General features: G+C 41.3%; 1 protein-coding gene across 5 annotated transcripts; it reads left to right on the top strand.

The window, feature by feature from the left end:
- Positions 1-376: 376 nt before the first annotated feature.
- Positions 377-15,252, top strand: si:dkey-30c15.10 (uncharacterized protein LOC559353 homolog). Of its 5 annotated transcripts, none has more exons than XM_042223487.1 (25): positions 378-531; positions 1,336-1,435; positions 1,551-1,718; positions 2,045-2,119; positions 2,807-2,991; positions 3,204-3,296; positions 3,633-3,722; positions 4,254-4,338; positions 4,845-6,074; positions 6,373-6,683; positions 6,818-6,909; positions 7,805-7,934; positions 8,375-8,510; positions 8,768-8,956; positions 9,042-9,168; positions 9,352-9,400; positions 10,093-10,146; positions 10,227-10,259; positions 10,342-10,366; positions 10,869-10,975; positions 11,413-11,466; positions 11,944-12,030; positions 12,645-12,752; positions 13,257-13,405; positions 13,919-15,252. In XM_042223487.1, the coding sequence occupies exons 2-25, from the start codon at positions 1,342-1,344 to the stop codon at positions 14,073-14,075; spliced, it is 3,828 nt and encodes a 1,275-aa protein (XP_042079421.1). In that variant the 5' UTR covers positions 378-531; positions 1,336-1,341; the 3' UTR covers positions 14,076-15,252. The 5 variants fall into 5 exon arrangements, with proteins under 5 accessions (XP_042079422.1, XP_042079421.1, XP_042079423.1 ...); XM_005928419.2 differs by having other exon boundaries at positions 381-531; positions 10,345-10,366; XM_042223488.1 differs by lacking the exon at positions 11,413-11,466 and having other exon boundaries at positions 377-531.
- The last annotated feature ends 632 nt before the right edge of the window (positions 15,253-15,884 follow it).

Here is a 15,884-nt window from a genome sequence, read left to right as displayed (position 1 = left end):
CAACAATATCAATCAGACAACATACTAGAGACGAGCTCTGAGATCATTATTAAGCTAAATATATACAGTTGTGTAACAGCAAAGATGTGGTACACTTCATAACTTCCAGGAAGGGAAAGCTTATTACAACCTTATTTACCAAAGTCAGCAACCGTCCGCGCGTTTACTCTGTTTTTTACCGTAATATAAACACCTAATTTCCACAAAAGCCGTTTTTACATCAACTAGTAGGAAAACAAATGTGTAAATAATCATCGGTGGGTATTTAACTAAAAGAGTTCATCTACTATTTCTGGAGAATGGACGCAGTATCAGATTTTAACGCCCCACAGGAGCCGCACGGCAAAGATCAGATCGGGGCTCTTTATGAATATTTACGGTACTGCAATCGCTCGTTCCTCTGACGTCAGAAGACCCGCTGAAATTCAAAGTTAGAAGAAGAGAGCAAACAACGAGAGGACTGTTTCGTGGTTTCTGTTAGTTAAGGTTGACCCGTGTAACACCTGTACTTTCTTACGGATATCTTCTCAGGTAAAAAAAAAAAAAAGGGAGGGGAGCCATTTAGAAACAAAACATATAGAGATAAACTCGAGCTACCGGTCTAGGTTTCTGTTGATTAAGTTAACTAATTGGAAGCTAAACTAGCATTAACTTTAGATAGGTTAGCTTGAAAAGAGCTAGCCAAGCTGACCCAGGGTGTGGATGCGTTCAGCGTGCTAATCTAGTATGTTTTAGCGTGACAGGTTGTTCGTAGACGAGAAGAAAAGCTTGGCGTAGATAACTAAGTTGTCGCTGTGTTAAGTAAATGCTTCAGTTTTCGCTGAAGAGCGATGCCAATCAGCCAGCAGTGTTTTTGTTTTTAAAAACGAGCCAAGCTGAAACGGGGCGTTTTCACGTTTAGTTTTAGCTGCGGTAATCTGTGTCATTTAATAATAGAACATTTTTAATTTTGCAAATTTATTTAACTTTGTTGTAGGCAGATAAATGTCACTGAGTTTACTGACCTGATTTTCGAAGCAGGCCTGGTCGGGAGTGAAGCTTTATGGCCATAGACAGGATAAAACTTCGTTATATGGCGGCTATTTGGAAAATCGGTAAAGGCATTAGTCACTGTTGAAATTACAAAGCTAGATTCAATCTGGCATGCAGTTATTTCTTTGGATTTTGATCAGTTTTTTTTTTTCTGGTGTGGCTTTTTTCTATTGAGAAAGTAACTATTGCTAGCTGATACCGTTTTACTCTTTAGTAAATCTGTTCATGGACTTCGAGTTTTATCTTCAAATCAGTGAAACTGACCTCTTAAAAGTAATCATTCAGTGCTTAATGTTTTTGAAGCTCGATATGGAAGCAGGCGAGGAAAATGGCAACAATATGGGCTTGAAGAGACAGAGAGCACCGCTGTCGGATTCAGAGGACAATAACTGCTCAGCACCAGGTTTGTTTGTGGCTTAAACCAATGTCAAGGTTCCTTCTTCTTTATATTTACAAAATATACATATATTTACAAGAAGGAGTCCCTTATGCCTGTCGCCTATGTCTTACTGTCTCAGAGACCAATGACAGTCAGAAGAGACGCCGTCTGGAAGCGGCTGGTCAGGAGAACCACTGCCCTGAAGCATCTTCCTCTGGACGCCGAGCAGAGCTTGAAACCAAACCCGACACACCGATAGTTCCCTCAGTCCGGTCACGAGTTCAACAGCTCACCCAGAGAAGAGATGGTAAATGACCGTTTTCTGCATACAAGTTCATGCATGCTGAACATGTGACAAAATACTTGACTGATCTGTACAGTACAGTTGTGACAAAACCTTCACAAAGGTGGAATTTATTGCACCACTGGCTTTGTTTGGGTAGCTAACAAACTTCTCTGTTTTTTAGCAGCATTTCAGGTAATGCTTAAGAGAGCAGATCAAAAGTCAACTAGATTATTTACAAGCAAGATAAGACCTGCTGTCAAGATGTTGAGTAATTTCTGTTGAGCCCGAGTGACTGTGTGGGAGTTGGATCATTCCTGTAGTTTGTAACAAAGTGTGTTGTATTTTAGGAGGAGCTCCTCCTGCACAGCGGTGCCTCTCGGATCCAGGCGGGGACAGCAAGGGCCACAAAGAGCCTCTCCTTGGTGAGATTACATATGAGCACACCTTCAAAAACCTCTCTATCAACATCACCTGTTATTAACTAACTACAAACAATTTCAGTCTTAAAGACTGAAGCCTAAATAGATTGCTTACTGTAATGACTCCATTAATTAGAGTGTATTACAGAGGGACACAGTCCTGACATTGGCCTTACTGCCCGTCCCTGAGTTTGCAACACCCAGCTGCTAAGTTCTAATCTAAAATAACACAACATGTGCAGTGAATGTGTGTCAGTAGTGAACATGACAGGTGTTTCTTTTTATGATACATCTGGCTAACATGAGTTATGGAATGATTTAACTCAGAGCTAAATAATTTGTTTTTGAGCAGTAGCTGATTTCCAATCGTCTGCTGTCATTTCCATTCACAAATATTTTTTCTTTTGTTACTTTATATTTAAAGCATTACTGTTATTTGCATTATATCTATGCAGTGTTATGGGAGGATGTGCATGAGAAGCGTCTGGACCCAGAAAAATCCCCTTAATATGAAGGTCTTGAGTCTTTCACCTGATGACTGTTTTTTCTTTTTCTATTAATTTAGCTCATTGGTTCAATTTGATAACCAACAAAAGCTTAAGGCCATCATTCCACCTTGTTAGAGTTATTTAAGGTAATTGGTCTTTAGTACCCCACCTTTGACTTAAACACTGTCTGAAATATTTCCAGGTGAGGCAGAGTTCAATCAGCGGATGGAGCGATTCAAAATGGCCTCTTTCCAGAGTAGCCCCACCAACACCCCAAGCCCCGCCAACCAATACCCCCGGACACGCTCCAGCTTTGTATCAGTCATCCAACAAAAACTCCAGGGCTCAACTACACCCAGCTCAAAGCAGGTTACTCGCATCCGCCAGGTTGGTTTAACAGCTTTAATCACTGAAATGCACATTCAATACTCCCATGTGCTGGTTCTTACAGGGGGAAATTTGTTATTTCTGTTTGTTTATTTATGATTTAAATCTAATACTAAAAAAACATAGAAATTTTTTTTTGTAATATTCAAATACTGGATAATTGATTATGCTTGTGATAAATGTCTAAAATCTGATATATTTTCACTGGTCAGGAGCGGGAGCATGAACTGAGTCAGGTGCCGTTTCAGCCCATCGCTGAGAACGCCTGGCTGAAACGGAGCAGCTCAGATTCCGCTTTAGCAGAGGTGAGTTTTCAGACCCTGACGTTCCACCTACAGAGCTCCGATAATAAACTGTCATAGTTTATTATCTGTTATTTTAAAATCCATGGGTAAATTAAAGCTTCATGCTTGAATTGCCATCAAGTATAGCTGTGTGGATTAGTATCACAGCTGTGATACAGTAAATAGTAATTGATGCACACAGTCAGTGTCAACAAGAATTCGGCACGTCCTGCTTTGACTAAAACTTTGTTTGGGTTTTAACTCGTTTTTGTGGATTATAGCTTTTGTAAACTGTACTTCTCATTTTTCACTGTTGGTTTTCATAGATTTTTTTAACATGACAGTTTATATAAACAGGAGAGGACTCCTTGTGGCCCTTCAGGTCCCTCCTCCAGTGTTCCTAGATCAAAAAGGAGAGTGCAGTGGCCTCCCACGTGCCTCTGGGATGTGAGTCAGTAGTGTAAAACCCTGCGTTGTCTAGTCACCTGGTATTATGGGCCACATAGACTTGGGCAGAGATCAGTTGATTAAATATGTCTTGAAGCACTGCTGGAGACAGAATTTCTTTAGAAAACTGAGTTTCATTCCTTACTGTGCACCTTCTTCTCTCTTCTATGGTTTTGGGGATGTTGGCTTGTCACTGCGGTAACGAAGGTCATGTTTGGTGTGCAGTGGTGGATTCATGCACTTCTTGTACATTTGAAGATTGTACAGACTTGCACTGTTCAGCATTATTGCACCCTGTCAATATTTTCTTGGTTCACTTTGTTTAGGGGCTGTTTTTTCTTCCTGTGATTTTTATATTTCATGATTTTTAATTTTTAGAATTCTTTTACAATTTTACTGTCCCTTAATTAAATTAATTTGTTTTTATCTGAACTTTTATTTCCTTTTGTATGTAGTCATCAACATAGTATCATTATAGTCAATAAAACTCCTTCTTATTCTTTAATCCTGTTGTTCTTGATCTTCTGGCAGGATCAAGGTCTCGCTGATGTGAAAGACGGTAGTTTCACTGAACCTCCGACGACAAATGCAGAGAGCGCATCTCTTAATATGACAGGTAAGGCTTTGGGTGTCATTTAGATTTAAAATTGAAGCATATATTTTTCTATAATGTGAAACAAAAACAATTCTAATTAGTATTGGACTTCATATGCAACATCTGTATTGGGGCAAACGCATTCGAACAGCACTTATGTACCAGGGATGTAATCTCAGGCCACTTGCCATTTGTTGAATTTGTTTTCGTCTGACCTCATTTTTAAGGAGAAAAGTTTTACATTTCAGAATATTTTGTAAACTCTTGTGTCTGTTATGTAACCAATAATTAGGAATAATGCGACTAATAGAGCACGTTTGATTACATCTTGCAAATTTAATTAATAAAAAAATGTAATTGCAAGTTCATTTCGCATCTAAAATGGTATTTCTTTTCAGTATCAGTACAGATTTTGTGCTCTTTATATAAATGACTCAGTATGTTCAGTAACTGCTCTGAAGGTTTAACAAGTATAAAGCTATAAAAGGTGTGTAGTGATGAGATGCGAGACTCCTGTTTCTCAACAGGTGAGATGACATCCGGTCACTCTGAAGCTCCTGCAGCTTATTCAGAGACTGGAATGCAGAAACGGTGTGTTCTCAGTGAAGAACCCAGACAGATGCAAGAAGCTCTGTCTGCTAATGAAGAAGAGCAGCCAGGTCCCCAACAACCAGAGGGCCAAACTGTGTTAAAGCTTTCTTTTAGCGAGGATCACAGTTTCTTCAAAGCCCCCTCTGGTGAGGATCAGAACATGTCTGACTTAACTGCATCTAATGAGCAAAGCTTCTCTGAATTAACTCTTCCACATGAGTCAAACGTTAAGGAAACATCACAGGAGTCCACAGTAAGTGAACAGGGTAGCTCTGACATGCTGGCCTTTGAAGACGATGAAAAGATGGATAGTTCGTGCTGTAGTGACGGGGAGATTGAACCGTCGACAGATGAGGAGTTAAGGATGTGGCGATATCCTCAAAGCACAGTGTGTATGGAGGAAGAATCCGCCATAGATGAAGTACACGAAGCATGTGTGAAGGACGTGCAAGGGGAATCATCCCAAATGAACAAAGAGAAAACAGATGCAAATGAACCCACTGACATCCAGGATGATGGTCCACGTTCTGATGTCTCTACTAAGACCGCTGGCTGTTCTGAAATACAAAAAGATGACAAATCCAAACCAGAAAGCTGTTTAGAAAACTCAATGAGAGGGAAGTGTACTTTAGACCGAGACAAAGAGAGCATGGAGTCATGTAAAGAAGGTAGTCAGGGTCTACTTGCAGCAGATAGTGATGTTCTTACAATAAAACAAGAGCAGAAAGAAATGGAACTATGCAGTCACGATGATGATGCAGCTGAACAGTCAAAGGAAACCCAGACAGTCTGTATAAAAGAAGAGTCAGACAGCACAGGGTCAGATGGAGGCAAACGAGCATTACCTACTTCTTTTGAAAATGAACAAAATGAGCATGCGGGACTAGAGGGAAATCTAGAAGATGAGGCACAACCTGTGGTAAAGCCCAAGGGCGCATTAACAGAGGCTGATGGAGCTCAGACCTCAGCAGAGATCCAGCCAGCTGATCACCTGGAGGTGGGGCAGGAATCTGTAGATGAAAGGGTGAATCTTGACGTTAGTCTGACAGAAGACACTCACAAGCGAGGAGAGAGCTCAAAGAAGGTTTCCTTTATTCTGGAGCCCGAGTTCATCAACAGCTCAGGGGTGTCTGACAACAATACCTCTACAGAAACCGCCCTGTCAGGTGAGGGCAGTGTGAGCACCTGAGGACACTTTAGGAGAGGTGGAAACTCACGGGTGAAAGTCTGTTGGACATGAGGTGCATGTTTTGAAAGATTATGGTATTGGTCCATGGTGCACAAATACACGGGTGGTTTTTGTCTAGATTGAACAATTACAATTATTTCATCAGTGCTGTGCTGAGAAGAACGTACGAAATTATTTGTTTGATGTCTAAAACACAGATTTGTTATTTGCACAGAAGCATTTGAAGGGTCAGAAAATGATTCAAAGTGATTTCATACATTTGTGATATTTTTCAGATACTGAAGTGAGCTTTCGCGAGGAGACCAACACTGGTGAAATTATAGATCAGATGTTCGAGGAGGTGCTCGAATATGCTGAAAGGATGGAAGGCCCTGAGGATCACGACAGTGGTATTGGGGCTTGCTCCGTCGAAAACGATAAGATGGAGACGGAGACGGAAAAAAGTGAAGAAGAGGGTGAGGCCAAAGAGGAGAAGAGTGATGAGAGTGATAAGGTTGATGGCATCAGGGATGAGCTGCTCAACTTTCCTCCCACTGGCATCCTCTCTCCTCTCAGCAAGTCTGTAGAGGCTGTGGTCACCCCACTGGTAAGATTTATTCCAGTCTATAGAAGCTACACTCAGAAGCTGAAAGAGTTGGTGTCCTCCACTAGCAGACAGCATTAACGAGTGCCCTGTAAACAACACAACTTATGACATGTGTGCTAATGTTCCTACAACAGCGACTGGCCGCAAGCCAGGAGCCCATCCCTCCTTTGCTCCTGACGCCAGAGGAAACTAGCGCCCATCCTGATGAATCTGCTCCCCTGTACAGGTAATCGCAGCAGTTATATGGTCATACACAAATACAGGTTATAATCAATCCCAGCTGTTATCTTTTCACAGTCACTGTTGCCAAACATAAAGAGTAATAGTAATACATTTGTGTTCAAATTGTTTAAAAACCCAAATGTTCAGAGCTTTGAGATACTCCAAAAGATGCTTACAGAGTTGGCTCATAAAATATAAAGTGAGCTCTGAAGCTGTAAAGCAGGGGTGTCGAACTCCAGGCCTCGAGGGCCGGCGTCCTGCAGGTTTTAGATATCACCCTGGGTCAACACACCTGAATCACATGATTAAGGAAGTAATTTAGCCATTTAAATCAGCTGTGTTGGATCAAGGACACATCTAAAACCTGCAGGACACCGGCCCTCGAGGCCTGGAGTTCGACACCTGTGCTGTAAAGGATAGAAGTTTTTGTTTGTTTGTTTTTTTGGTACAGCCTTGGCAGTAGTCACTAATCTCCATACATTTACACAACTCTCTAGTTCCTCATAAAAATGGGATAATTCCTCCAAGTTATTAAAACAGAAAAAAATTATCTGATCCAAATTCAGGATCATGAACGTTTTATCAGTTTACAGCAGTTACACTGAAATAATGTCATTATCAGATCTCACAGTGGGCTCATTTGCACAGTCTGAGGTCTGTTAGTAAAAACGACTGAATCAGTCTGCACCAACACATGAGATTGTGCTCTTCAGCAGTCTGGTGGGGTTGTTGGTGCCTAATGTGTAACGAATCAAATCTACATGTTGTGCATGTTCAGAAAGCTCCATGATGCTTTACCCACACTGTTCTGTGAACTCTTGAACTGTGCCAGCACTCACACATTGTTTCTCAAACATTGTTATCCTTATGTTAATGTTTGTTTGTTCTCTGGTTGTCAGCATCGATGCCTACCGCACACAAAGGCAGAGTAAGCTTCCCATCGTTCAGAGCGTCACTCCGGGGGTTCAGAGACGGGCTGAAGAGACGCCCAAGCCTCAGCCGCCTGTCAACATCAAGGAGAAAATAACGGTGTGTAGTTTGCTTTGACTAGTTTAGAAAAACACTGATATTACGGAAGGCTAAGCTCAATATTGTCCAACAACTTACCTGTCCTGAAGTTTACACAGGGAGTAACAGAAATTTGAAGTCTTTCTCCATTTCAACAAATGGAGCAGGACTAAATCAGTAGAGCAATGAATTTAAAAAGCTGAAATGATGTTTAATTATGGAAACTCGACATTCATCTGGTCTAAATTTCAAGCATGTGGAATGTTTTAATGGAGACTTTTATGCAGAGGAACTTAATACTTTCGAACGTGATCGCCCCTCATAACACTCTTATGTTATTTGTATCTGGAACTGTAGTGCAACAAAATGTTTCTTAAAGAGTGAGAACCCCAAAAACAGTGGAACCTTTTGAATATATTACATGTATCAGTGATGCTCTGGGTTTGGTCGATTGTGTCCAGGCTCTTAATGAAGAAGCTGGGAAACTGCAGACTGTGATTAACCAGACGCTGCAGGCCCTGAACTGCTGTACGGATGAGGAGCACGGGCGAGGCTCACTGGAGGAGGCCGAAGCCGAGAAACTGCTGCTGGTCTCGTGTATGTAGACTGCAAGATTTTAAACCACCGCATCTTTGTTCAGCATAGAGTCAGGAATGCTTCTTCACATAAGCCACTTTCATTCCTGTCATCTAAGCTTCTTCTCTGCAGCCGTTATTGGTCATTCATTGGTCTTTAAGATTAGGAACCAGTCAAAACTGACAGTGTGATATCCACAACTGTCAATTCTTTGCTGATATGTTATAATATTTATCTATTTTGTGTTCCTTGCATTTATGATATATTTTCTGTTTCAGGTGAGAAGCGCTCTGCCCTGCTGGCTGAGGTGGCCAGACTGAAGGAGGAGAGGAGCTCAGAATCTGGAGAGGCAGCAGTGGAGGACAGTGAATCCATTTCCCAGCAGCCCTGCAGAGGCACTGTCAGCATCACAAACATCCAGCTGCCGCTCAAAGTGGAATATGTCTGCTCCTCACACAACCGTGCAGGTACCGCAGCTGAGAAGATTTCTGCCTTTGGTTTTTAATGGCTTCACTCTTAACATTCACGATGTTGTTTTTGTTTGTCATTTAGGTCGACCAAGTCACTACTTTTTTGTTCTTATCCGCTACGGACCCTGCAACATCGTCGCCACCCCTCTGGCCACAGCTGCAGATGCTCAGAACGGAGACACCATCTCCTTCCCCACATCTGTCACTATGTAAGCTGCATTTCATCAACTACTCTTAAACTGGAACAAATGTTTGTGGCCTTTGACCTTATGTGACGTTTCATGTTGCGGCTCTGAAACAGCATTTTGATTTCTCATTTCGTGACTCTACTAAGTGGTAATTGATATGCAAAGTATCCTAATGCATTGCATTGCTTCGTCTTAATGTTTCAGGAAGGATATTCGCTCATCCTTTGAGATTGATGTGGAAGTCTACAGCCTGGTCAGTCACAATCCTATAGAGCTTCATTTTCTATGACTATTTACATTATACACGTTTTAAATCATTATAAACCTTTCCTGTGCGTTAACTGTGAACTGGTGATGTTGCAGCCAGATGTGCTAATGTAATACACACATCTGTAGTGTATCTAATGGATTAGCTGAAGAGACTTGGTTGGATTGTTTGCTGCAGCATTGCAGGCATGTCTCTGTGATATCTGATGGAAGGCTGTTGTAAGCTGGCGTGCTGTTAGTTGGCGATCCTGTAGGGAGAGGGGCCGTCCTGGAGTCCTCCCACCTAAATACAGAAGCCACTGTTTTTTCTTTATGTGACAGCTCATGAGATTTACTTTAGTTATAAGTTCTGAAGCCAGGGGAGACTAACTAATGCCTATCAGTAATCGGAGTGTAGTTGAACAGCTGTGGTCGTTCAGCATTAGCAGCAGGATTGTATAAGGCTCTGGTTAGGCTGCCCTTTGCTTGGGTGTGTGCTGGTTTTAAAGGCAGTTTAAGGTGTGCTGCATTAGGCCTAGTGATTTGTTTTTTAATGACCTTCTTACTGCTCAATATACCAAATGTGTAAAATATGTATTATTATTATTTTTGTGTTTGTGTTGATTTTAAATGTGGAGTGTTGTTGTCTAAAACTGAAATTACTTTATATTTTTATTATGTTGTTTTTCTGCCATCTAGTCCCAAACCTCAGCCAGTAACTGCACCATGGAGCGGGCCTCCACCAAGCCACGGGTAAGCTGGTCATTTTTGAGCTCACTGCATGTTTATATATACAATGTTTAAATTCATTAATGTTGCCTTCTCATGTGCAGGTCACTCCAAGAAAGCTTCTGAACACTCTCACGGTGAGGTTTCAGTTTTATTTTTCATCAAATCGTGGTTATACTTTGAGTTTTACTCTTATTTATTCTTTGTCTTATTTTCCAGCAGAGATCCAGCATCAGTTCAACATGTAAGTTGTTTTATTTTGGTCACTAATTTATTTTATTTTGTCAGTGCATAAAGAGCAGCATGGTTACAGGTCTTCAAATGTCTTAAATGCATATTTATAACCAAAGGCCTTAAAATGTTTTATATTGGCTTCAGTTGGAGTATAGTTTCCATTTTCTTTAGTATTTCTTTAGCTGGATCCTAAATTTTATTTTCATGAAGTTCACTGTTAAGTCTTAGACTGAACTTGATTTTTAGCTGTAAGTGCATGCTTATTGGGGTGTATTATTATCTATGTTATTGTAGGGTCTTTATCTTACAATATAAAGTGCCTTATGTTTTGTTGTGATTTGGCGCAATATCAATAAACTTGACTTGAAGCATAAACACCCCGATGAGGCTTCAGTTCGTCCTGTTTCACTCTTTGAACAAACTGGCACAAAGATGGTTATAATGGTGGTTGGTGATATACTTCCAGCTCTAAGTGTTGCACATTAGTCATGTTTTTGTTTTTGCTCCTTCAGCTGCTGCTCCTCCTCTCATCACCCGTCGCTCCAGTAACTTTTGTCTGGTCGGCTCTCATAAGATCGCGTTGGCCTCACTGGGACACAGCAAATTCCCGCTGGATAAGGTAAGATTGTGTCTGTTGCTGGGGTGAACACTGAGGAGGACTGTTGGTGAAAGCCTGTTCAACATTTTTACAAATATTTTATTATTCAGCGACTCTGGAACCTAGTGGAAATGTGAGTTTTGGTAAAGAGAAATATGACTTGGCGATGGAAACTTGTCTTTGAAAGTTTGAGAAGTAAAAAATAAGATGAATACAAATGGAAGCTTCTTTTGTTTGTGTAGTTGTGTAAATGTGAATTTGCTGATTGAGTGATGCAGCTGAATAAAAGCACTGTCTTTGGGATTTGCCGCTGCCTGAGAGGAAGAAGCACAGTGCTGCAAACACCACCCCGCATGCTTTCCCCCTTTTGATTTGTTATTACTCCACACATGCACGGGCCCACTGGTGATGTAACGTGTCTGTCTCCCTCCCCCTCTTTTCTTGCTTCTTTCGCTCAGATGAAACTGGATGGCAAAGTCAGGAGGCTGCTGGGAGATGAATTTCAGGAAAAGGTTTCACTTTTTCACAATTCTGTCACCCCCCCACCTCTCTGAAAACTCACCTATTTCATAATTCATAAAAACCTTCGAGGGTTATTTGTAAATAACTTTGCTGTCACTTTAGATAAGAAAGAACTTGAACGAATCTCAGAAATTAAAGACTATCCATTATGTTGCCATTTTGAATGTGAAACTTGTTCTTAAGGACATAAAGTGATCTCAACTTGCTGATACATATTACTGCATTTGTAGTCAGTGTACATGTTCTTACATTTCTCTCCTATATTCTTGATTCCTGCAGATTGAAATTATCTTTACTCCGTGGAAAACGGCAGCATTCGCTGTCGAAGTGACCACTGCCGGTCATCTGTTAGATTATGTGTAGAAAAGCATGTTGGGATGTATTTGAAATGCTGTTTTCTGTTACCACCATTTAAAATCCTGCCAGTCTGACACTGTGTGCCCCTCCCTGTCCTTTTCTGGCTTTAGGTGCCCTTTCTTTCCCCTCTAGAGGGCAACATCTACCTGCAGCTGGAGAGCAAGAGCCACTCTGACGTCCAGCACCAAGGCTTCCTGGTCAGGAATTTTATATATTTTTATATTAAAGAAAAACGTGAGTATGTCACAGAGAGATTTATCTTAGCAGGATATTTTCTTGGGTGTTTTACTTTATTCTTCCATTCTCACTCACACTCCGTCTGCCGCTCTGTAGCAGATGCAGCTGGTTCATTATCACGATGCTGAGCTCACAGAGGCTGCAGACCAGAACAAAAACTCCTGTTTCCAGCTGGCAGCTATGATTCATGTTAGCATAGGTGGAGACTTCCTGAAACTGTGCTTAAGCGCTTTGTCTGAAAATGAAAAAATTCTCTCATGCCATTTAACAACTAGTTTCTAAGCCAGCCACGCAGATGAATCACGAGTGTGATCTGGAAGCTTGAAGCCTTCGTTGCGTGAGCATCAGATAATGTGGACCAGTGAGTCAAATCAAAGACAAAGTGCCAGGCACACATTAATGTTCCAGATATCAAAGGGGAAAATTTTGAAATTGAAGTCATGTCTCAGTTTCTTAAAGTCACATTGCAGGGAGTGCAGATCCTGCCTCAGCTAAATTTTACACACATCAAATCATTTTCCTCTAAATTTAAACGCCTGTTTTCACTGCATTGTTGCTGTGTTTGTGTTCCCAGACGATGTTCGAGTTGATCAGTGGGTATGGGGTCTGGCATCGCCGCTTTTTTGTCCTGGAGGAATGCAACCTGTACTACTGGAACTATCCAAATGACAGAGAAACAAAGGTATGAACGAGCAGGTTTATTACATAGATGTGAAATATGGAAGTTCCAGCCCATAAAAATCAAAAAGCATATCTGATTTAAATTTTGCCATCTCTTCAGTGTCATCTTCTTGTGCATGTCTGAGTAGCTTCTGGGGGTGGATGCTATTTTTAGGTTTCGCAGTGGAAGTTTATGACTGTGCTACTGCGATGCCTGCTTGCTGCAGTGTCAAAACTTTTAAACGGACTTTTCTGTTTTCAGCTCTAGCTCCAATCAGCAGTGGTTAGCACCCTGACATTTTAAATCTAAGAAACTGTTACATTAATAAAACGTGAATAATTAGTTTTAGGGACTGCTGTTTGTGGCTCTAACTAGCAAGGTAAGCAACTTAAATGTAAATGTGTAGTTGACCACCTGCACAGGCACTCATGAGAAGGCGACTCTGAAGGGCATACCCTGTAACTGGCCAAGTTTAATTGTTGCCATCAGTGACCTTAACTCGGTCTTTTGTGTTCAACTTCTAAGGAGGCAGAAGGCAGCATCTCTCTCTCCAGCTCACAGAGTCAGTGCGTCAGGCCTGTCAAGAGGGAGTTGTGTGCTCGACCTTTCACCTTTGAGCTGGTAAGCAGCGTATCGCAGCAGGAGCAGGACCTCAGCCAGGATGCCGCAGCCAAGTAAGTAGGAATTTAACGACCCTGACTCCCTGAAAATGAGGTCTTTGCTTGCACAAACAGACAAAAACATTAGAGCGAAGTGTTTAATGTGTTGTTGTCAGCCTAGTTTCAGTGTGAATCACAGCTGCAAACGGACTTTTTCACTTTTATCCAGCAGGAAAAGCTCAGGTTTAACTGTCAGGACCTCTGTTCTGTGCATGATGGCTCGTTTTGCTTGCTTGTTGGAAAAATTAAGAGAATTAAGGCTTTGCTCACAAAATTGAGCTCATCTACTTTTCTCACTGATTAATTTTGTTTGACTGGTTTACACATTTAAGCCAGTCTATTCCACATTTGTTTACAGTGAGCATGACGCATGACGCTGCTCTTCTGGCTGCACCCAGCTAGTGATGTCACAGTGGGTGTTGTGTTTTTGACAGCTGATGGGAAACACCTTTCGGTGACACCACTCACTGGGTGGAGGCTGGACACTAATAGCTGCACACAAACTGACGAAGGCCGTTCCTGTTTCAGGTGTTGGTTTTCGGCAGACACCAAGCAGGAGAGGTTGGACTGGATGGAGAAGCTCAACCAGGCTCTTTTGGACTTTCACACGTGGAATCGAACCCAAACAGAGAGTCAGCAGGCAAACACGTCCAGCAGTGGGAACCTGAGGGAGAGTATACTGTAACACATCACTAAGACACCTGCTGGGATGTGCTGTGCTTCAGGGTTTACTCTTCATCTCAGAGTGTTTGCCTCGCTGACATGTGTCTCGTTGATTTATCTTTGGGAGATTTTTTTTTTCCTTGTATGTGTTTCTTTTTAACCTGAATCCAAACACTTTTGTTTGGTTCCCAAGTCACAGCTGTCTGAGTATTTACATTTTTTTATATATATATATGTGTGTTTTTGTGGCAATCAGCTGCTTCAGCCTCTGCTGGCAATAATAAAGGGCACTTTCAGTATCTGAGATGACTCTTGCCTTATACCCTCATATATGTTTCTGCTATAATTTGCATTTATTTGGATTCAGATTGTATTTTTTGTATCATTTAAATGGGAAGGCTAAAATTTATATAGAGACACTAATAAATATATACAGGTATAAATCTTTAACTGTAGTAATCTGGGATTTCGTGTTTGAAATGGACAGAAACACTAATAATTAAAACTGTAGAATTAATTTTGGCTGGTGTTGAATGGGAGTAAGTAATGTAAAATCTATTCTCGGCAGGCGTTCAGACCTCTCTACTGACAGATAATCATCTTGGGATTTTTCCAAAGAATTTGTGGAATTCTATGGAATATCTACAGGAGGTGAAGTCTGTATATAATTAGTTTTAATATGATGTCGTGCTGAAAACCAGGGATGTACCAACATATATCATAATCAATCAAATACTGGTAAATCTGTAAGCATCCGTATTGGTCTTGTTCAAATATATCAGCCAATCTGCCTTTTAGTAAGAGCAGTAGCTGTTGTTTACCCTCCATATATCCATATGTTTGGATACAGTATGCATGCATTTCTCCTCCTGGCACACAAGAGGGAATAAATTAAATGATAAAATGTGTATAAATACCCTGAATGTCATCAGTTATCAGCCATGAAACTGCTAGTCAGTGCATCTGTTTTATTTCTAAAAGTGTCAGTCTTCTGCATTACAAGTGCAGATAAATAAAATCATATTTTACGTGTATTTCAGCTGGGGAGGCCCCTGACACGCTGCTGCAATGAATGCTGTCTGCCTGATGTTCTGCTATTGTCCATCTCTGTCACTTTATTCTAAATGTTGATGATGTGAACTCTCATTCTATGCACTTAATGGAAGCCAAACGGTAAAATAAATGAAGTATAACTGCTACAAAAGTGTTCTGACTGATGGGTTTAAATGATACAGACTGGGATTTTTAAACAAATGACCAATTATTAACAATAAACACCATTTTTCCTACTAATGCAAAAAATATTTGAAAGCCTGTGCACAGATCCCCAAAGGTTTTACTACAATTACTCGCCTGCTCATGTATTCATGTAAAAGTAGCCGTTTCAGCCGTAAACCTGCTATACATGGGGCGCTTAAGAGAATCTGGCAGGAAGGCTGCTCAGGTCAGGAATGCCATACAGGAAGTAGTCTAGAATTAGACTTCCTGTTCGTCCCACTGCTCCTCTGGGTGGAGGCGCCGCTGGGTGTTACGGTGCTCAAGGTGATGACAACAACAAGGGGTAGAGGGTCACGTGATTGAGCCTTCAGGACGGCCGTACGGCTGTGTCAGCAGCCTCATCCTCTGGGTGCAGGGCGGCGATGCATTATGCCTGCCAGAGCTTTGCTAGATTGTGGGGCAGGAATGTAGAACTGGTCTGTTAGATCAGTACAGATGGAAGCCAGTTCATTATTCATTACAGCTATGTAAACATGCTCGAACGAAACCATTTCTGCTCGTTAAATTTGAAGTCTTACTAGAGAAATGTGAGTGCGTCAGAGGTTTGTTTTGC

The sequence above is a fragment of the Haplochromis burtoni genome, unplaced genomic scaffold (genome assembly GCF_018398535.1).
Source record: "Haplochromis burtoni strain Fernald_Lab_line unplaced genomic scaffold, NCSU_Asbu1 Contig_112, whole genome shotgun sequence".
Lineage (NCBI taxonomy): Eukaryota > Metazoa > Chordata > Actinopteri > Cichliformes > Cichlidae > Haplochromis > Haplochromis burtoni.
Note: the sequence above shows the minus strand (reverse complement) of the source record. Positions and strands in the feature narration are given on the sequence as shown.

Excerpts from the sequence above, each read along its gene's own strand:
- si:dkey-30c15.10 (XM_042223487.1), top strand. The coding sequence starts at position 1,342 with ATGGAAGCAGGCGAGGAAAATGGCAACAATATGGGCTTGAAGAGACAG. Across the intron at positions 6,910-7,804 it reads GAATCTGCTCCCCTGTACAG|CATCGATGCCTACCGCACAC; the intron begins GTAATCGCAGCA and ends TCTGGTTGTCAG. Across the intron at positions 8,511-8,767 it reads GAAACTGCTGCTGGTCTCGT|GTGAGAAGCGCTCTGCCCTG; the intron begins GTATGTAGACTG and ends TTTCTGTTTCAG.